Here is a 21,411-nt window from a genome sequence, read left to right on the forward strand (position 1 = left end):
GAGGGACAGGAGTCACGGGAGCAGGGCAGACAGATTTATTATGTCTCTGGGAGCTGCACCTTTACATTTTGCTTGGGATAAGGTCACCTCCCTGCAGCCTGAGCAGGGAGACAGGGCGGGATGTTTATTAAAAGCGACAGGAACAAGAAGCTGCAGCCAAGACCCCGGGGTCTGCTGCCAGCACAGGCTGCGTGTGTCACGGCAGGGACAGCACAGCCACTTGCAAAACGTCTTGACAGCGCCATACTCCAAGACCAGGGCATGTCGTAGGAGTCAGGGCAGCCTCTCTGCTCCCGCCGGGAAAGGGAGGGCGCAAGACAAGAATAAATACAGCCTTCAAAGGCCCCCCCCCCCCAACCCTGCAGCCGCTGCTACATGACCCACCAAAGGCATTTACAGGAGGAAATCTGTCAGCCAGAATCCAATGAACGAGGAGACATGTCTGGAAGGGGGTTAAGGCCGGCTCGTTCGCATCCTGATCTCCTCAACCAGGCTCTCCCTGCGAACGTTGACCTACACAAGGGGAGCACAAAGTTGCTTCAATACAAGACAAGCAGCTTGACGTATCGTGACCTTCTCTAGTCCCAGAGGGATGGCCCACACTGCATGCACCCTGTGTCTGGGGAGATCACACCGAGCTGCTGTCACCAGTCCCTCTGCGGGGATCGAGGGGGCTGCAGCACATGCAGAGCTGAACCTGTGAGAGCAGGCACCTGCCTGCAACCCTGCCAAGCCCTCTCCTGCCCAATGATCACAAGAAAGATGCTCTTCCCACTCTTTCCTACCGGTTCCAAAGCCAAAACCAGTCAGCACTGGTCCCACTCATTGCAAGGGGGCACCTCCAGGACCTTCTGCAACGGTCCCACAGCCTGGATGGGAAGCACAAGCAGCCACAGGGCCACCGCATCGCCCCTCCGTGTGCCAGGCTCCTGAACTGAGGAACAGCTGGAACTTCAAGGTCACCTGATGGGAAATTCTCCAGAACTGGGGACAAGTGCTTCAGGAAACTGCACGGGGCAAGGAACTGGAATGTGAGGTGTTAGGAGTTGCTGGAGAGACCACTGCTTGAAAAGATCTAATGAGGAAGCTGATGTGTAAAATGCTGAGACCCTGTTATAGGGGGCTTGATGGCAAACTGAGACCAGGGCACGCACTCCACAGCATGCCAAGACAAGCTGAGGAAACTCATCTCACCCAGTCTCCAAAAACATACCCCCAAGGCCACCAGCCTCAGTCCACAGGCCTCACCTCGAGTCTGCCAGCCCTGGCTCGTGACCCTCTGCCTACTGCATGCAGGGAGCCTTCCCCTCACCGCACCTCCTGCATTAAGCAGCTTTAGGCCTTGGAGGCTTTTCGCATCAGGTGCAAGTGCCTTACTCCTCTCATCTCCCCTTTAGGCACCACACTCAAAATGTGGGCCAGCAAAGCCACCTTGCTATGTACAGCCCGACGGCACTGCTGCAGAGCAGGGTACGGATGGGTCTGGAGGGCTGGCCTGAGCTGGGACGAAGGGTGAAGTGGCCAGTCCCCCTCACACCGTGCTACTGCAGGCCTCACCTCTTCCCTGGTTGCCACGACCCGCAGCTTGACGACTCCATCCTTGAGCTCCTGCTCACCCACAATGGCAACAAGAGGGATGCCCGTGTCCTCGCAGTACTGCAGCTGATTCAGCAGCTTGGGGTTCTTCTTGTACAGCACTTCTGCCTGGAAGAGAACCAGAGCACACCACCATGGATCAGCACTGGCCTGCTTCTCTGCACCGCCTCAACCAGGTGTTGCTGGGCCAGTCTGCTAATTGCTATCTGGTAAGTGTGGGGGTGTCAGGAGATGATGGGCTAATGGAGAAGGCTGAGCATTACAGCTAACAAGTAACACAGCACAGCTCAGAGTTACAAGACACTGCATACCCTGGGAAAGCACCAGGTCATTAGCTCCAGTCTGTGTCAGACCAGGGCTGAAGTATCAGCACTAGCGTGGCCAGCAGGGACAGGGAAGGGATCTGACCCCCGTACTCGGCACTGGTGAGGCCACACCTTGATGAGTGGGTTCAGTTTTGGGCCCCTCACCCCAAAAATGCCACTGAATGACTTGTCCAGAGAAGGGCAACGCAGCTGGTGCAGGGTCTGGAGCACAGGTCTGCTGGGGAGCGGCTGAGGGAACTGGGGGGGTTTAGTCTGGAGAAGAGGAGGCTGAGGGGAGACCTCATGGCCCTCTACAGCTCCCTGACAGGAGGGTGCAGAGAGGGGGGATGAGTCTGTTGAGCCAAGGAGCCAGCGCCAGGCCCCGAGGGAATGGCCTCAAGCTGCCCAGGGCAGGGTCAGGCTGGCTCTGAGGAAGGATTTCTGTGCAGAAGGGGCTGTTGGGCGTTGGAATGGGCTGCCCAGGGCAGGGGGGGGAGTCCCCGGTATCCCTGGAGGGGTTGAAGAGTCGGGCTGAGCCAGCGCTGAGGGATCTGGTGCAGTTGGGAACGGTTAGCGTGAGGTTCATAGTTGGACTGGAGGAGCTTCAGGGGCTTTTCCAACCCAGATGATTCTGTGACACCTGTGGTGTCCCAACAGGGTCAGGAGCCCAGCAGAGCACCCACGTGTTCTCCTCCACTCAGCCATCAAGGGAGCCTGCCCGCAGCAGTCAGGGAGCGGGGCCCTGCCACACAGCTTGCCTTTGGCCTGCAGAAAACAGCCCAGGTTCCTCCCTGGCCTCACTCTCCCTTTCTTGCAAAGCTCTGCATTTTTTTTACTTTTTGTTGGCAGCAGCATGGTATCCCAGCTACCATGCAGCAGAGGCTGGAGTGTGGCCTGCTTTGGGAATCTGTCCTGAGGTAAAAGACAGAGCAGCCCCTGCAGTGTTACAGGGCTAACCAAGTCGTGCTGCCCTGCCCTTCCTTGAGAAAACCTGATTCAGGACACCAAGAAGAGGCAAACTCCATTCAGGAAGGCAGTCTGCTGCTCACCTTCTCCCTATGACTGCTCCTTCCCAAAGCAAAGCCAGATCTGGTCCATTCCTTGCACAGAGAACAGACCAGGCAGCTCCTGACTTTGCCATCACCTGATCATACCTTTACTCCAGCATCCCACAGCTCGGAGATTAGTTTCAGCCGCTCTTCAAGGAGCTTCTTTTGAGCAGAGGCCACCAGCACCTGTGTCTCTGTTGTCCTGATCTTTTCTTCAGAGGCCTAGAGAGAGGACAAGACTCAAAAAATTTCATGAACATACAGAGATATCCAAGACCCTATGGGCAAGACAGGTCACCACCCCAGGCCCATCAATTTAGCAATGAAGAGGATCAGGCTCAGTTGGGGTGAAGAGCATAAACTCAGGAGAGTCAGGGAGGCCTCTCTGGAGCAGAATCTCATCTTCTGTGGTTGTTCCATGATGGGGGCATAACACAGCCTCTCTCCTGTGCTGCAGGTGTGAGCAGACTGTTCCTCATCACCCAAGAAACTGGAGACTGAGACTAGAGACACACTTCTAGAGACTGTTCCTCCACACACAAGGGCCTCCCAGAGATCTGCTCCGAGCAGCTCGGGAGCAGCAAGCCCAACAGAAGCTGGACAGAAGCAGCTGCTTGTTCTACAGCTGAGCTGGTAACTAGGGGTTAAATTAACAGCAGCAAGTGGAGATGCTCCAGCACTGTCAGGAGCTCTCATAACTGATGTTGGATAGTCAAAGTGGCATTTTCCTGCTGCTGCTTTTGCTGCAGGGAAAAGCCTTTAAAAGGTCACCTGCAGAGGAACAAACCTGACCAAGACTGGGGGTGGTGGGGGAAGAATTCAGCTTCCACTTAGAAATCCCAATTGTGTCTGGCTGCCAATAGAGAACTCCTCACAACACGCCTCTGGGGGAGGAAAATGTATGGCAGTGTTTTGGGAGCCTACAAAGGCCTATGTAACACCCATTAAATGGGACGGAGGACAATACATTGGTACAGCAACTCTGAGGAGGAGGGAATAAAAAAAAAAAGGTATCTGGGAAACCTAGAGAGGCACTGCGCTCCCTGCCCCGGGATGTCTGATCCCTGCCTGGTCTCTGTAGTGCCTTGGGCAGGGCAAGCAGACGTGTGAGGCTGCTGTCTCCCACAGCCCTGCAGAGCAGAGCTGCTCTGCCAAGGACACAGGGTCATGCAGATGCCTAACGCAGTGGGGAACACTAAGGCACCTGACCCGGGTACCTGGTACTGCTGAGGATTAAAGTGCCCCCTCCTGCTGCAGCTAAACAAGGCATGTCTGAGAGCTGGTGGAAAAAGGGCCTTGTCTGCAGTGGGAGCCCCACAGAAGATCTCCCAAGCAAGAGAAAATCGGAGATTGTGTCCTGGTTCTAACTCCTGCTGTAGAGCACAGTAGAGGCCTGGCTGGCTTCTCCACCGAAGACTGCAGCAAGGAAGACTCACTTCAGCATCTGCTGGACTAGGTGTACATGGGGAAGATCTAAATCCTTGCTCTTTCTCTATGCTTAGTTGAGCATCAGAGGCACCTACCTCCACTCTCTGCTCTAGGATGGAGAAGATCCGCTCGATCCCAATGCTGACCCCTACACAGGGCACCTTCCGTCCCTTGGGATCAAACATCCCCACCAGCCCGTCGTAGCGACCACCTCCAGCCACGCTCCCCACGCTGACGGGATCCTCCACATGGTCGTTCTCCTGCTGCAGCAGGACAGCCTCGTAGATGACCCCCGTGTAATAGTCCAGCCCCCGCGCCAGGCTCAAGTCGAAAGAGACCTGTAGGACACAAGGGGAGCCCCGTCGCTGGGTGAACTTGGGGGGCCCAGGCTGCCCGGCCACGAGGGCAGCACCCCCTCCTGCCTCTGCCCCTCCTCACCTTCCCCGTGATGCCAAACAGGGTGAGGTACTCAAACAGCAGCTTCATGTCCCCCAGCCCCTCCTTGGCCAGCTTGTTCTGGGACAGCTTTGGGTCCTGGAGAAGCCGCTCAATCAGGTCCAGGCCACCTGCGGAAACGAGCCAGGCCTCGGGTCTGCCACTGCAGCAGCCCCCGCCACAACGGGCCCGGCCAGCCGTGTGTGCTGCCCTGTGCCCCTCCGTCACCGGCCCTCCCGCCTGGCCTGGAGGAGCAAGGCCAAGGGCTCGACCCTGCAGCGCTCACCGTGGAGCTGGACGTACTCCCCGATGCGATCTGCAGCCTCAGGAGAGAGCCCCTTCTCTCCTACCATCTCACTCCTCACTTCTTCCCATGGCATCTGCAAGCAGAGAAAGTAACATCAGGCGTTGCCCCAGGGATATGGTCTCTCCTGGGAAGGGCTCTGGTGGTCCTGCCCAATACAGATGAACAGACATATCTGCCCTCAACAGATCCCCAGCAGTGACAGCATGGTGCAGAGGTGCATAAGAGAAACAGCAGATCAAATGCTGTCAGAGCATGGTCGTGGGGTCATAATTCCCTTTCTTGTACCTCTGCAGAGTCTGTTTGTATCCCAGCCCTGCAGTCAGCAAAGCTGCCCAAAAACTTGAAGCCCTGGGACAATTACTTTGGTTTTGATCTCTGGCCAGAATCAAGCATCAGTACTTTAAACGCACCAGGTTTGAGAGATGTCTTGCTGCCGTGGTTTCCCTGGTTAGGTACTTGGTCATAGATACTACTGAAGAAAGTGTTGCTGGTTATGCCTACCACCTGGGAAGGTGCAAGATGGCTGGGTGATGCAAAAACCCAATGTAAGCAGAATATGCTCTTTTCCCACTGGTCATGGGATCAAGGAGAACAGAGTCTTGATCACATCCAGCTGCACTGAGATAAATCACAGCATTTCAATATGAAAACAAGGAAATTAACCCATTCTAGAAAAGCCCAGTCCTCCCTTACTATTGCTTTTCCATGCACACACCCGCATTCTGGTCATGCCTTTGCAATAGATCTCACTGCTAGCAGGACTTTAAGAAAACTTTCTTCTAGTTGACTTCATCTGACCATCAGACAAGGCCTTCAGAGGAAAACACAGTTCATTCTTGAACAAAGCAACATGAATAATCGAGACAAGATACGAGGCCACTTTGTTTAGCAGCTTTTCACAGGAAGGTTAGGAGCACTCCTTTAAGCAGTCAGCATCACCTGCATGACTCTGAACACACAGACAGAAATTTGCCTCCAAATTCTACTTTGGATCCCAAGCCAATAAAACTGATTACACTTCATTTTAAGGTTCCTCTTCCTTAGCTATTAGTGAAGGGCTGTATACACATTTATAGACTGATCTCTAGCATCTTTATATCTGACTAGGGCCTACAGTCAAGACAATCGGCTGCAAATAAAAAGTTGTATGTACAATGGAAACTTTCTCTCCTCCCAAAGGGCCACATAAGGGCCTGAATCCCTTAGAAACTGTTACAACAGCCAGTGCTCTTGAGGCAGCTTGCTAGACACATACCTCCTGCCTTATGTCTTACAGGAGCAGCTGTTCTGTGTCACACCAAACCTGAGTTAAGTCATGTCTACACAAAGTGTGTTTTATAGAAGTACCTGTGCTATAGGCCCAAAGCAGCAGAGGTGTGAATGAAGTGACCAGGAGACACAGGGTGGGCTACCACAACCTCACAGCACCGGGAAGAGAGACTGTGGCATCGAGTAGCATGTTGTCCCTTGTCATGGTGTCTGCCCTGCTAGAATGCTGCACAGTCCAGGACAGCATCAAGGAGCTCTGTTTCTAGCAAAACATGCCTGCACTGAGAGCAGCCACAGATGAATGTGAAGACACACTGTGGGGACACACAGTGCAGCAAAACACCAAACACACCAGCCCTTTCCTGCCCAAGAGGCAGGAATGTGCTGCTGGATTATTTTTCAGGTCTGTGTTTCTAATCTCTTACTCCTTCTCACTCCAAATCCTTTTCTCTGCTTCCAGGTAAAATATAGAAACCTTGTCCATGCACGTCCACCTCGCTTCTCCTTGCTGCTCCTCACTACCTCTTGAGGGTCCAACAAATAGTCAGAGGCACACACTGTCCAGTGGAGCCCTGATCATACTGAAACAGCCTGGTCAGCAACACACACACACACACTGCAGACTCGGTGTCCTCAGAGGGATGCCAGACATCCCATCACCAACCAAGAGCAGCACCAGCTTGCAGGACAGTATTTATGAATAGGGTCCTGGACAACACAGCAACTCTGGCAGCCTGTTCTCCTGGGGATTTCCATTTAACTAGGCCCTGTCACCTGCAGGCTCGCTGCTAACAGACTATGGTTACAGACTGTAACTTGTGACTGCACTGCTCTACTCCTGCATTACCACAGAGATTTACCATTTATGTCACATTTGCCTTGGAACTGATGTCTGAAATTTTAGTAAAGGTTGGAACAGATGACCTTTCAAGATCCCTTCCAATCTTGGCTATTCTATGATTCCAAGACACAACTGCGATTCCTCACACCACCCAGCCAAACCTGATGTATTTGAAAAGGCTTTTCAGTGCCCTGGCCAAGTCCGGGGGCAGGTCTTCTTCATCCTGGTTCATAAGCAGCAGCACCTTAAGAAGGCCAACATTTGAGATGCTGAACCTTCCATGTGAAGAGCATTTTTCCCTCCATCCTTTCCATTTGTCAAGACCTCATGGGATACTGGAGAAGAAAGCTTAGGATCCAGTTTTCCTATGTGACTCTCTGCCCTGCATGCCTTCTTTCCAGAGAAAGTGGGGAACAACTTGATGTTTATCAAAATTCTGCAGCCAGTTCTCATGGACCATGGTAAGAGCAGCCCAGAGGGACAGAGACTCACTGAAACTCCAGCAGCAGCAGTTGCAGCCCAGGGCTCCAGCCCGTACCTTATCCAGTTTGTCAACAGTGGAGCAGATCGTTCGGAACTTGCTGTCTGGGACACCACAAACTGCAAACATCCCATCAAGGATGCGCCGATCGTTGACCTGGGAGAGAGGGAGCAAGTCATTAACTATGAACTCAAACAGATGCTTCAGCTGTGGCCAGTTTCTCTCCTCTCTATTTTAAGCATGGAAGAAAAAACTAGCAGATGTCTGCCAAGATTTTTTGCTGTTTGCAATTTTTGTCTCTCTCCCATTCCCAGGGAGCTAAGCTGCCTCTCTGCCCACAGCAGGCCAGCTAGCACAACTGACTCCTCCCAAGTCTGGGCAGAGCTATCACATTCTCCTTCTAGAGCCACACAGAGAAGAAAAATCAATAAGGTCTATGAGTCCTCTCATGTGGACACATAAAACCAGCTCAGGAACAGACTGTGGACTAAGGAGATTAATTCAATGTACTACCCTGCTCTCAGTGTAAGAACAAAGGGACAACAATCAGATGATTATGTTAAAACCTCACTAAGGAATTTTTTTCTTTTGATAGTATAGTGAATTCCATAGTTTAACTGTGCTCTGTAACAGTATGTAGTTGAGGCCAAAGGCTCAGCTGGATTCAGAATTTCCATAGGCAGAGAGAACATCTACAATTAAATTAGACAGAAAAAAAGTCTGTTGATCCTCCAGCATCAACATGAACCAGACAGTGGCTCATGGAAGGCAAGAATAACTGCAGGCAGGTTATTTTACTGTTCCCCATTGCAGGGATGCCTTCTCATCCTCAAAGGCATCTGCTTTAACCCCTGCCCAGACACACAGTAGCTGGACAGGCAGTTCGTGTGCACAGCTCTTCAGCTCATCCCAGACAGGTTCAAGGGCAGGTAAATGCTCCCCTACCCAGTGGTGGGGGGGAGCTGCACACAGGAGCACAACGCCCAGCCCTCACTGCTCACCCCTGCAGAGCCCAGCCACAACCCAGCTCCAGGTCCCTCTCAGAGATCCCACCACTCTACTGCACATCACACACTCCTACCCATCGCTCTCCTGCTGCTCTACACCCTTCCCCATCCTGCCTGACCTGCACACCCACCACCATTTTCTGCCACACCAAGATAACAGAGGTGTTTCAAAGCAAACAGCAAGCTCAACCTACACTAGGGCACGACTCTTCTGGAAGAGGCCTCAGCCCCAGAAAGGACTTGGTGGGAAGGCAGGAGTCTGCAGAGAACACAGTGCACACACCAAGCTGATGTCCCTATGAAGGGGACACTGGGAGTGGGGACAAAGGCAGGGATCCTGGGCAGAGCCTGTGTTTTACTGCAGGTAGTGAATGTGACAGTCACCTGGTTCATTGGCTGCTGGATGTTTTGCAGGGAAATGTGGTTAGTGCTGGAGAAAACTCTGTTAACTGCAGCCTCAGGAAACCTCCTTGCATTCCCAGCTAAAGGCAAGTCTGAGCTGAGGCCCAGCCTTTTAGCTTGTACAGCATGAGGAGGCAGAGGCAGGATGAAGTTCAGGATCAGGCCTCAGTGGGCATCAGAGTGGGAACAGGTGCTGCTACATAAAGGCACTGGAACAATGCCACTGCTTCCCACCATGGCAGAGAAACCTGCCTGGTCTCACCTTAATGAGGAAGTCCCCGAGCTGCAGGTCACTCAGAATCTCATGTACGATCTTCAGACACTCGGCATCAGGAATCATTGGGTCAAACTGGCCAGCGATGTCAAAATCCTGGGGCACAGGAAAAAGCAGTGAACAATTCAGCACACTAGTGTGGCTGCAGCAATACAGCTCCAACTCTGCTGTTAACAGCAGTTTGATTACAGGAAGTAACAGAAATGGGATATAAGGGAGCACTAGCCCTCGCCAATAGGATCCAGAAGGGACAGAATGTGGGTATGACCCTCTTTCAAACATCAGTGCTCTCGTGTCCACTGCACTGCAGAGAGTTTGTATACTACGTTGTGGCCAGTGCAGACAGTTTGCAAGAATTCTGCTTCCCTCTGCCTTCTGCTTCTGGAGGCGTGTGACCTGCTCCCTGCCTCTGACACAGCAGTTTACTGTGTGATACCCTTTGAAACAGAGATCCTTGAAAAACAACAGAAAGGAGACATCAGAGCAATCATCAGCAGTAAATAAATAGAACAAAGGAAACAGGAAGGGGAGAAGAAAACTACTTATTACGTGGTATGACCTAAATGTCAGATGCTTTGCCTTGATTCTTAGGATGCCAATCAAATTAATGATCAGGAAAGATGATAAAAGAAGCAATCTCAACTGAGGCAAAACTAGTTTCAACTGCCAATACAGAAAAATAAATCAGAAAGCGCAAGTGGTCTCCACTAGAGATTACCAGATGAACTAGCACGCAGAGCTAAAGCCTGGCAGCAAGACGTTTTAATAGGCTGGTACCCCACAATTGGAAGACAGCAAAGACAACAGCAGTGTTCAGAGACGAATAAAACACAGAAGCAACAAGAGATCTATTATCTGACTCCCATTTATGAATCCCCAAAGGCAAAGTCTTCAGTTAGATTTTGAGTACAGGAATAATTTTAATTAAGTGGGTAAATTTCAACATGGCATCACCAAGCTTACAAAATAAATCGGGGCAATGGAGGAAAAAAGAGATCACATCAGTTAATCCCCAGTTAGCTGAGTGCAGGAAAGGCTGATGCAATCCCCGTAGAAGCTGGGCAAAGTCTGGTAGTGAGGAAAGTGCCGCTGCCACTGTACGTGGCATAGGTGAAACGTCACTGAAAAAAACCCAACTAAGGATTGGTGAATTGTATTTAAGAAAAGATGCAGAAAAAGCTACTAGGCTGAGCAAAGAAGCAAAGCATCTCCAGGGAGAAAAGGTAACAGAACTTGATTTAGGTGGCCTAAGGAAGGGAAAATTTCTCTAAACATTTCCCAAATCTTTGTCTGGGAAAGGAGAAGAATCCATATCACGCGATGACAGCTACCATTTAAAGAGCTGCACTGGCACAAGGGAAAACAAGTTTAGCCTGGATATTAAAGACTATTTCTAGCTATACTAGGAGTGGGATCTTGGAACAGTCTTTCAGAACGGACAGCAGGCAAAGACCCCAAGTTGTCTGAAAATGGGAACTCAGCAAGCTGGAGTTGGAAGGTATTCACAGGGGTTGTACGAACAGGAATATTCTTAAACAGGAATTTGTACAGTGGAACAAAGCCATTCCTTGGGGCTACCACACTCGTCTGAGAAAGCCACAAAGGAAATTGCTTTCTTACCTGTTCTATAATTTGTCCTCTGGGTTTTTCCCTTCCTTTGAAATAAAGATTGGCCAAGCTGAGGACAGAAGTAGCATATGCTACAGCCGAGTTACTTGCCTGATTCGTGTGTCCTGCTAACACACCCACGAGTGCAGCTGTTGCCAGATTTGGGATCAGGAGATTCTTACCCTCCACCAGGCTGGCAAGCTCCTGGGATGGAGCAAGGAGATGCCCTCATTCACAGTGCAAAGCCAACCAGATACGTGGAGGCTGTATTACAAAGCTCTCTGACACACGAGCACCCCATGTCACAGCCATCGTCCTCACTCTCCCCCTCTCAAACTGTTTTTCACACCCACAAGGGTACACTAAGGAGATCATTAGTGGATTGACCTGAGCTTTGCACAGCCACAGGGAAGGCTGCTGCAGGGTAACACAGCCTTTGGTTCTAAATTTCTTACAGTGCTATATCCCCACAACTGCTGCCCAGCCTCACTCAGCAGCACCCCTGTCAACGGCCAAACTCACACACTGGTAGAACTCCCTGTAGCGGCCCCTGGTCATGGCCGGGTTGTCCCGCCTGTACACCTTAGCAATGTGATAGCGCTTGATGTTGGTGATCTTGTTCATCGCCAAATAGCGAGCAAAAGGCACCTGAGAGGGTAGGGTTAAGGATGGGAACAAGGAGGGATGACCCCGCCCAGTTATCAGTTGCAGGCAGCGCTGAGGCCTCACTATCTCCCTGACACCCAGCAGCGTGGCATATGCCCACGGGCCAAAGCAACTGTTAAGAGATGCTGGACTTGCCACAGCTCCCCAAGTCTTCACAACTGTCCAAGACATGGCCCACACACGCTGCCAGTAAGTGTCCCTGTAGGCGTCTTCCAGCACCACTTTAGGCTAGATCTCAGTCTCATGCAGGCTGTGTTCCGCAGCAGCCTAGACTGGGTACCCTGCTGCAGGAGAAACCCCACTTAGTACAGATTATCCTTACCTCTACATACGAGCGTTACTTTGCCAAACAGAAGCAACATACAGTTAATAACTGAGAAAGGGTTCTGCACCCGCTGAACCACATGCCTGCTCACTCTCTCCCTGTGGGTACAGGGTCAGAGCCAAGAGACTGTCCTCCCCTCTCTGGGCAGTACTGCCCCACTGCCCCAAAAGCAGGGCAGCAGAGGTGACAAGACCCCGCAGCACTGGCTGTGGCAGGATACTGTCAGGTCGTAGCGCAGGGACAGCAGCTCTCCTCCTTGATCTTTCAGATCGTAGATGAGCTTCGAGTCTTCACCATATTTCCCTGTCAGTGTCTCCTACAACAAAAGGACACAGGAACAAACAGCATCTTCAGTGAGAGGGGATCAGCCCTAGAACACACAGAAAACAAGGAGAGAAAGGGAGGACACCTAGGAAATGGAAGACGAAAACTCGGCCCTCAACACATTGCAAGATTTCAACTACAGGATCCTCATCAGCTCAGCCAAGCCCCTGTGTCCTCACTCACCTTCAGTTCAAACACCGGCGTGTCAATGACTTCCGCTCCATGGCGCTTGAAGCAGGTGATGATCGCATTGAAGACTCTCTCACGAATGGCCATTTGCTTGGGGCTGTAGTCCCGTGTGCCCTGGGGCGAGGTAGGGAAAGAAGAGCAAAGGAGACATTGGGTTAGAGGCATGCAGTGGAGACAGACGTGAGAGGCAATGTGAAGAAGCTATCACACTGCTAACAAAACCAGAGAGATCAGGTGCAGACAGCAGATATTGGGCAGGGTGGTAAAACACAGCACTAAAACCACTAGAAAACATCAGGACACAGCTCAGACACAGTCTGCCATGGTCTGCAGAGCTAAATCTACATCAGGAGTTTCACAATGCAGGAAACAAAGGAGCTAACACAGATCCAACAGTCAGAGTTCGGTACGTTCGAGCACGACAGTGCAGCTAGGATCTGTCCACAGCTCCGATTCAGACATACTAGCCAAACCCCTGCACAATGAGCCACCCTGGGAGGTGGAATCAGAGGACAGGCATGCTTTGAAGCCATGGAACAACCAGCAGCTCTACAATTTCCAAACACACATACAGAAAAATGATCTCCTGTGCAATACCTGTGAAGTGCCCATCTACTGCTCGCGAGGTTCTGCTCCCTTTTAATTTCTTTTCTCTTAAAATTCACTGAATTACTCCGATGACCTAGGCTCTCGGCAACACATAAATCACTGTTAATTAACTAGACCTCCCACTTTCACTGTCTAGGGACTGGCACTTAGGCAGGCGGGAGCAGAGCAGGCACTTTGTAACACCCCACCTGCAGGTCGCACAGTGAAGAGCATCTTTCAGCAGTACACTGACGTGGCTGAAAGGCTGGAAACCCAAGCTGTGGTTCCTTAGCATTCCCAGAGCTGCAAAATCCTCTCTCCCCATCTTTAAACAGTGAAACACCATTCCACTTTCCAGGTCTCACACCACAATTACATTTACCAAAACATAAAATAAAGGAAATGGACAAGGGAGGCAGTTTTGAGACATTTGCTAATTCAGTAGCATTAACATAAACTGTTTTATTTGTGAGCAACATTTGTAACCTTCCCTGCCACAGCACGGAAGTGCAGTTGGTCTCTGGTCAGCTGCTAGTGATGAAACATTCAGGTTACAAAAAATTTCAGCATAAACTGCATTATTGACACTATTCTCAGGGGCCTGGAGACTGAAAAACTACCCCTGAAGGAAGGGTCCTTCTGCAAGAGGACACACAAATGTCAGCAGCTAGCCAGATCTGCTCAGGAAACGGAATTACCAACCCCCCACAGACTAAGGCAAGATCAAAAGCCATGAGACTTTTCTTGCCCCCCACATTTCAACATGTGCTGAACGTTCCTGGCAAACGCTGCCTGGGTTTCTTTGGCTGGCTTATGCTTTGCAGCTTTTCCACAATGACCCTCACACCAGCAGAGCTGCAATTCACAGCACTCCCACCTACCACACGCAGCCTCCCTGCACCTTCATCCACTCTGTCCAGGTTAACAGGGAACAGGACCAGCCTGAGGAGCCTTGATCCATGAGAGCCAATATCTGCAGGTACTAGTGGAGTTGCTGCTACAAGAGCTGAAGAGTCCTAACGCTAAACTCATCAAGGCAATGCAAGTCATGACTTTACTTCAGATAGCGCCATTCAAACAGATATGAGACGGCTCACACTGGGTGGCTACGATAAAGCTTGACCAAAAGGGAATTTAATTTAATTTCCTGACCACGCCAACTAGGGGTTGGCTTGTCACAGAAGCACCAGAAAGTCTTTAATTTAGTAGTGCTAATTTAGATGCTGTCAGGGATATTTTCACCCCTCTCTCCCCTACTGCTAAAATGGAAACAGAAATGAGAACAAAGGCAGGCAAGTCCGTGCTGATACTTTTGCACACACAGGTGCGTGGGGTGTGTGTGCGCACAGGAGCAGGTTGTGCATACAGAGAGGTGTGCGAGTGCACGTGCTGGGGGAAGTTACCTTTGGGGTCTTCAGCACAAACTTGTGTTTCCCCTCATCTCCCCCCAGACGCGCCTTCATCTCCAGCAGTTTTGTCACCTCCTTTGCAATCTGGAGAGGAAACAAGGAGGGAGCTGGGGGTAAGCCCACCTGCCAGGCCCAACCCACAGGCTTTCCCCAGTAGTTTCAGCCCCAGCATTCCCACTACACCCAGACTCCCCAACCTCAATATATCCACTATTCCCAGTCTCCCGCAGTAACCAGAGGGGCACTCCCTGCTCCTCTCCAGTAGTCCCTGCTTCTACTGCGAGCACCCCAATCTCAGCACCCCCACCATTCTCTGACCCCCACGGCCTCCATTACCTTCAACACCTGCCTCCCACACCTCCCATCCTACCAGTCTCTGTACCACCCTCCAGCCCAGCACCACCAGCTCCTGCTATGTGCACCCCAGCACTGGCAGTCCCCAGCAGCATCCTCCTAATCCTAACACACCTCAGCATCCTTCTCTCCAACCTAACACCATTACTGCCAGTTCCCATTCTCCCTCTCCCCAGGCACCTCAGCCCCTCCACTCTCCAGCCCACACCAGTACTCCCATCTCCCCCAATGCCACCACCCCTAACCCAGCAACACCTACACCAGTACTCCCAGTTCCACACAGCACCCTCCCCCTAAGCCCAGCAACCTCAACCACATCCCAGTGAACTCAGCAGCCCTCTCTCGGGCCCAGTGCCTCCAGTTCCCCTCGACACACTCTTCCCCATGCCAACACCCACAGCGTCCCAACTCCCCTCTCCCCAGGGCAGCTCCTCCCCTCCCAGTCACACTAGTCTCCCAGCACCCCGCTCCCAGTCATACTGGTCCTCCCCCAGCACCCCATTCCCAGCAACCCTCAAGCCCGCCCCTCCGCAGCCCCATACCCAAAGCCCCCCCAACCCCTTCCCAGCCCCTCGGGCGGGCGCCGGGACCAGCAGCACCTCGTCGGGATCGGCCTTGTCCTGCTTCAGCCGCCGCACCGCCTCGGCCTGCGCCCGCACCGCCGCCTCCTCCGCCATGGCCGGCCCGCGCCTGCGCACTGCCGCGGGCCGGAGCCTGCGCCTGCGCACTGCGCCCCCGCGCGTTGCCATAGCAGCGGGGCTGCGCCTGCGCACTGCGGCGCCTCAGGCCCTGCGAAGCTCAAGTAATGCCCGAGAGGAAGGTTTTGTGATTCGTTTCGTTTGGGGTTTTTTAATATATAAAAATACAGAGCTCCTCCACGCTCGCCCCTGCCGGACCCTGCCCTCACAGCTGCGCCAGCCCCTTGCGTCCCTCCCCGCGGGCACAGGCTCCCCTGCCAGCAGCCCCGAGCCCGCCAGGCCCCAGGCCTGAAGCAAGAGCCTGGCTGCAGACTAGGACTGGCCCTCGCGGTCCCCTCCGAGGGGTGGGGGTGGCCTTCCACTGCCACCCTCTCCCTATATCCTGAACCTGTCACAGATTGCCCCCCCCACTCCGGAGCTCAGCCAGATCCTGCTTGAGCTGCACCACATCCATCTGCCTGTGCCACCACCGTGACCGCCTACAGTGGATGGAAATGGCTGTACAGTGACAGGTACTGCATTATCAGCAATCCACAGGCTTGACCCATCCTTCCGAGCAGTTAACCAGAAGGTTAACCTGGCAGATTCACTGTCCATAGCCGCTTGCTCCTTGCCCTGTGCTGACACTGCCTTAGCCCTGGCAGCTGAGCCTCAGGCTAGCAGATGGTGAGCAGACTTCAGCGGGAAGTGAGTGGCTAAGGGCACTGGAGGATTCCAGCTGTACAGCAGTTCAGCCAAGCAGCTCTAGCCAGAAGAGTCCTAGGGCTCCAGCCGCCTTCTGATCTCATCAACAAGCTTTTCTCTTGGGATATCAACCTATAAAGCAAACACAGAAGAAGAGGTAGCAGCATTGGAAACCTGAACAGAGCACAGTTCAAACTGTCCCTAAGGACTTGCTGTTGATACCAACGCCGTTTGTGACTAGTTTTCTGGAGCAGTCACCTGACAGATCTGTGCTACAGCTCCCCAGAAGAACAACATCACTGAGGAAAAACCCAAAGCCTTTCAGTAATCTCTAGATTTTGGAAATATTTTTGAAACCTGGTGTAAAAAGACATTCTCACCTCCTCTCTTGTTGCGACATCTCGCAGCTTGACAACTCCATCTGTCAGCTCTTGCTCTCCTACAATGGCAGCAAGGGGGATCCCCGTGTCTTCACAATACTGCAGCTGCTTCAGCAGTTTAGGATCCTTCTTGTACAGCATCTCTGCCTAGGAGGGAGTGGAAAAGGCGAATCATTAATGCAAAATTTGCTCTGATGGATCTTGGAGCAAAACAGCCAGTACCAAAACCCCAGAGAAAACTCTGCCTCACTATTCTTGCAGCAAGCAGTTGCCTTTAGTGCTATCGACTGTTCTTCTCTGCTTGCTAGATCTGAGTCAGGTCCAGATCTTGAAGAGACATACAATTAATGATGTTGGTCTTGCTGTGCTACAGCTCCCTTCAGGCTCTCCCTCCATCACCCGTACTATTGCCAAGCCCAAGTCCTTACTTTACCTTGATCCCTGCATCCCATAGCTCAGAGATGAGCTTCAGTCTTGCAGTGATTAAGTGTTTATGAGGTGTGGCCACGAGCACTTGTGTCTCGGTCGTTCGAACTTTCTCCCCAGAAACCTGCAGGGACAGACACACTTGTGGCAGTGACTGGCTCAAAGGGAATCCGCAGCTTGCAACAGCTCATCTCACCTTACCTTCAGACCTTAACTTAGCTCCTCAAAACAAGTATACTTAAAAGCTAACCATCACTATTCAGGGAATGTTACTGAGCAGGCCTAACTTTCCAGAAGCAAAAAGAGTGCACAGATAAGACAACCTGGGCACGTTTAATAAGTCCCCCCAAAGAATCTGCATGGCAACACACTACTTAATCATGTGCTGTTGTTCCTGTGGGACCTTGGCCTTCTGCCCTCCTGGAGGGGACCTGGACAGCCTTCCAATGTCTCCTTTGATTCTTCAGGTACAAACACATTGCCTCGTAATTTTTATGAGTTGCAAACTCAGAACTAAATGCAAAGCAATGAATTTCCTGACAGGCTTTCCCAGGGTCCTCATTACAGAGAGCAAGTGCTACAAATGTTACTGAATTCATCGACTCACAGTCCCCAAGACAGAAAACTTTGCAGGCAAGAGAAAAAAGCAAAGTGACTGGGGCACAAAGTCCAGAGCCAGGACTCATCTCTAACACTTCCTTGGCATCTGCTACAAAACACTGCCCTCAGCTGCCCCTGATGGGCTACAAAAGAGAGCTCTGTCTTCTGCACATGGACATTCAGGCATGAGAGGAGCCACCCCCTCCCCCCAAAATACTTTCCCCTCAAAACACCATGGAGCTGTAGACCTCTGTAATAAATGATAGTTGGCTTCCTAGAACCCTTTCCCATGCACCACTGGCAACACCTACCGCCACTCTCCGCTCTAGGATGGAGAAGATCCGCTCGATCCCAATGCTGACCCCTACACAGGGCACCTTCCGTCCCTTGGGATCAAACATCCCCACCAGCCCGTCATAGCGACCACCTCCAGCCACGCTCCCCACGCTGACGGGATCCTCCACATGGTCGTTCTCCTGCTGCAGCAGGACAGCCTCGTAGATGACCCCCGTGTAATAGTCCAGCCCCCGCGCCAGGCTCAAGTCGAAAGAGACCTGTAGGACACAAGGGGAGCCCCGTCGGCTGCCCGGCCACGAGGGCAGCACCCCCTCCTGCCTCTGCCCCTCCTCACCTTCCCCGTGATGCCAAACAGGGTGAGGTACTCAAACAGCAGCTTCATGTCCCCCAGCCCCTCCTTGGCCAGCTTGTTCTGGGACAGCTTTGGGTCCTGGAGAAGCCGCTCAATCAGGTCCAGGCCACCTGCGGAAACGAGCCAGGCCTCGGGTCTGCCACTGCAGCAGCCCCCGTCACAACGGGCCCGGCCAGCCGTGTGTGCTGCCCTGTGCCCCTCCGTCACCGGCCCTCCCGCCTGGCCTGGAGGAGCACGGCCAAGGGCTTGACCCTGCAGCGCTCACCGTGGAGCTGGACGTACTCCCCGATGCGATCTGCAGCCTCAGGAGAGAGCCCCTTCTCTCCTACCATCTCACTCCTCACTTCTTCCCACGGCATCTGCGAGGGGAGAGAATAACATCCATTGCTGCAGGACATTCTGTATCCACCAGCCCATGCACCCACAACACGTGCAGTAAGACAGCAGTCAGCAATCTCACTAATGATCCGCATCCGTCTCACAGGAATTGTTAACAGAAACTGCTGTAAACGCCAGGCTGTATTCTTAACCATGCTCAAGAGCTCCCCAAACCCTTTACAAACAATAACAACTTAGCTGTTGTGAACCTCTTTCTGATGAGAACAGCTGTGAAGCTGCCCAGCCCAAGACATCCACCCCCTAGGACTGGAAGCAACCTCCCCACAAGCACAATGCTTACCTTGTCCAGCTTGTCCACGGTAGAACAAGTAGTTATGAACTTGCTCTCTGGGATGCCACAGACAGCGAACACACCATTCAAAATCTGTCGATGACTGACCTGGGGGCGGGATAGGCAGGCTTAGCTCAGGGGAGATCCCCTCACTGCCATTTCTTCTTGCCCAGCGGTGTGGGAAGCTGCAGCTATTGGCATTTCCTCGTGCCTTTTCACCAGCGCCTCTATCCCATGGGAAGGGAAGGCACAGAGGTATGAAAACCGCTTGGCCCTGATCTCACCCTAATGAGGAAGTCCCCGAGCTGCAGGTCACTCAGGATCTCGTGCACAATCTTCAGGCACTCAGCATCAGGAATCATTGGGTCAAACTGGCCAGCGATGTCAAAATCCTGGGGGCAAAAGAAGCAGCAGAGGCTCCTGGCACAGCTGAGGTGCTTCAGTTCCACAAGGCACTCCACACAGCCCCGTGGCAGCTGAAGGCAGTAAAACACATGCCAGGCCCCCACGCCCTCCTGCCCGGCGCGCGGCAGCCACCACAACACTCACACACTGGTAGAACTCCCTGTAGCGGCCCCTGGTCGTGGCCGGGTTGTCCCGCCTGTACACCTTAGCAACATGGTAGCGCTTCATGTGGGTGATCTTGTTCATCGCCAAATAGCGAGCAAAAGGCACCTGGGGGCTGAGGAGTTAAGGACAGGAACGTGGAGATCTCCTGAGCTGCAGAAAGCTGAAGCCTGCACTGTCTCCCTTTTGCTTTGCCAGCTGCTTCCCAATCTCCAGGGAGATCAGCCCAGGCTGACGACAAGTACGATGAACCACACTGAGCTCCTCCAACACCGGAACAACTCCATCACCCCCTTCTGAACCACAGCGCATCAATACCTCGCAAACACAGACCTTCGCTAGGTCATTTTGCCCTCCCATGGTGCAATCAGAGAGAATTCAACAAACAGCACAGACATACAGATGTGGAAGAGGAGAGCTTTTTGGAGATGTGGAGGGGGAGAAGGCCTGGGATGGACACCTGCTTTGTACCTGCAGCAAAGTCTACTGCTCTCCCAGAACAACTACTGAGGCACTCGAAAGGTGGGACAGGCAGGACAGGAGCACACAGGGGACTGTAACTGGGAAGAAGTAAAACCAGTACAGTAGAGCATACTGGTGCCTGTCTACAGCCCATGGAAGAAAGGGACTGGCTGTGGGGTGGTTTGAGGTGAGGGCATGCGGACAACAGCCAGACCAACTGGGGTGTCACCGCTCAGCAGGAAAGGGGGTTTCCATCACCCTGATAGGACCTGTAGGCAGGGCAAGGGTGACCCAACAAGGCGGAGGTGGCAGCAACCTCGGTGTGCCACTGTCCCCCCCGCAACAGCCACAGGGCGAGTGCAGGATACGGTCAGGTCGTAGCGCAGGGCCAGCAGCTCCCCTCCCTGGTCCTGCAGCTCATAGATGAGCTTCGCACCCTCCCCGTACCTCCCTATCAGCATCTCCTGGAGAGAGGCAAGAGGGCTGTCAGGGCAGCAAAGGACCAGAGTGACTCTGAGGCGCAGCGTCCCCCTGGGATGGGGGACAGAGCACAGAGCCCATCCCTCCTCCTCCATGCCCCACCAGTCAAGCAGAGTGGGGAGGACACAACACGCATCCCCCCCTCCAGCCTCCTCTGACCTGGGGCAGAAGAGAGGGTTCCCATCCCCCCACGTAACAGGGACCCAAGAGGGACTATCACGGCTGCCCCCCCATCATGCCCCACACGGGGGTATCGCCCAGCCCTGCCCTGCCCCAAACCTGCCCCTCAGCCCTGGGGAAAGGTGCTCCCCAGCCCCACAGGGGCAGCAGGGGACCCCAAAGCCCCCCCAGGGGAGCAGACGGGGGTCCCACAGGCCCAGTGGGGGGTCACCCCCCACACCAAGGAGAAGTGGGGGCTCCCGCTGTCCCCCGAGGCCCCCCCGCCGCCTCCTCACCCGCAGCTCCAGCACGGGGGTGTCGATGGCGGCCGCCCCGTGCCGCTTGAAGCAGGCCACCACGGCGGCGAGGAGCCGATCACGGAGCACCACGTGGGCGGGGGAGTGGTCGCGGGTGCCCTGGCCCGGGACGGAGAGCGCTCGTCAGCGCAAGGGCGGAGCGGAGGCACAACACCCGGTAACGGCCGGCACGGCCCCCGCTCCCTGCCCTTACCTTGGGCGTCTTCAGAGCCGGGACATGCCCACCGCCGCCGCCGGCCGAGCCCGCCGCTGCCCGCACCTGCCGGGACAGGAGGCCGCGGTCACCGGCCGGCCCCGGCGGACAGGGTAGCCAGGACCGGGAGCGGCTCACCGGGCCCGCGGGCAGCGTGCACCCGGCGGCGGCGGCGAGCGCACGCAGCCGCAGCATGACCGGTCCCGGAGAGCCCGGAAGCGGCCAGATCACGTGATAGCCCGGCACCGCTGCCTCGCGCCGTTCTAGGC

The 21,411-nt window shown here is 53.6% G+C and overlaps 2 protein-coding genes across 6 annotated transcripts; both read right to left on the reverse strand.

The window, feature by feature from the left end:
- HARS1 (histidyl-tRNA synthetase 1) lies at positions 1-15,556 on the reverse strand. Of its 4 annotated transcripts, none has more exons than XM_074915834.1 (13): positions 15,457-15,556; positions 14,498-14,587; positions 12,501-12,620; positions 12,214-12,306; positions 11,525-11,650; positions 9,383-9,490; positions 7,769-7,867; positions 5,100-5,193; positions 4,817-4,944; positions 4,474-4,716; positions 3,056-3,172; positions 1,558-1,704; positions 1-513 (listed from the first exon to the last, which is right to left on the reverse strand). In XM_074915834.1, the coding sequence occupies exons 1-13, from the start codon at positions 15,532-15,534 to the stop codon at positions 454-456; spliced, it is 1,503 nt and encodes a 500-aa protein (XP_074771935.1). In that variant the 5' UTR covers positions 15,535-15,556; the 3' UTR covers positions 1-453. The 4 variants fall into 4 exon arrangements, with proteins under 4 accessions (XP_074771935.1, XP_074771937.1, XP_074771936.1 ...); XM_074915833.1 differs by having other exon boundaries at positions 2-513; positions 12,214-12,309; XM_074915836.1 differs by lacking the exon at positions 9,383-9,490 and having other exon boundaries at positions 12,214-12,309.
- A 139-nt stretch (positions 15,557-15,695) lies between these two features.
- LOC141965057 (histidine--tRNA ligase, cytoplasmic-like) lies at positions 15,696-21,352 on the reverse strand. 2 transcript variants are annotated; one of them, XM_074916146.1, is made up of 13 exons: positions 21,281-21,351; positions 21,143-21,208; positions 20,929-21,048; positions 20,362-20,457; positions 19,514-19,639; positions 19,249-19,356; positions 18,974-19,072; positions 18,560-18,653; positions 18,277-18,404; positions 17,957-18,199; positions 17,053-17,169; positions 16,620-16,766; positions 15,696-16,371 (listed from the first exon to the last, which is right to left on the reverse strand). In XM_074916146.1, exons 1-13 carry the CDS (start codon positions 21,335-21,337, stop codon positions 16,315-16,317), a joined length of 1,458 nt encoding a protein of 485 aa, XP_074772247.1. In that variant the 5' UTR covers positions 21,338-21,351; the 3' UTR covers positions 15,696-16,314. The 2 variants fall into 2 exon arrangements, with proteins under 2 accessions (XP_074772247.1, XP_074772246.1); XM_074916145.1 differs by having other exon boundaries at positions 21,143-21,352.
- Between the last annotated feature and the right edge of the window lie 59 nt (positions 21,353-21,411).

This window comes from Athene noctua, chromosome 12 (assembly GCF_965140245.1).
Source record: "Athene noctua chromosome 12, bAthNoc1.hap1.1, whole genome shotgun sequence".
In the NCBI taxonomy this organism is placed as follows: Eukaryota; Metazoa; Chordata; class Aves; order Strigiformes; family Strigidae; genus Athene; species Athene noctua.

Excerpts from the sequence above, each read along its gene's own strand:
- HARS1 (XM_074915833.1), bottom strand. The coding sequence starts at position 15,534 with ATGGCGGAGGAGGCGGCGGTGCGGGCGCAGGCCGAGGCGGTGCGGCGG. Across the intron at positions 7,868-9,382 it reads TCGGGGACTTCCTCATTAAG|GTCAACGATCGGCGCATCCT; the intron begins GTGAGACCAGGC and ends CCTCTCTCCCAG. Across the intron at positions 5,194-7,768 it reads CTGTTGACAAACTGGATAAG|ATGCCATGGGAAGAAGTGAG; the intron begins GTACGGGCTGGA and ends CTCTGCTTGCAG.
- LOC141965057 (XM_074916145.1), bottom strand. The coding sequence starts at position 21,337 with ATGCTGCGGCTGCGTGCGCTCGCCGCCGCCGCCGGGTGCACGCTGCCC. Across the intron at positions 21,049-21,142 it reads CGGCTCTGAAGACGCCCAAG|GGCACCCGCGACCACTCCCC; the intron begins GTAAGGGCAGGG and ends GTCCCGGGCCAG. Across the intron at positions 18,200-18,276 it reads TGTTTGGCATCACGGGGAAG|GTCTCTTTCGACTTGAGCCT; the intron begins GTGAGGAGGGGC and ends TGTGTCCTACAG.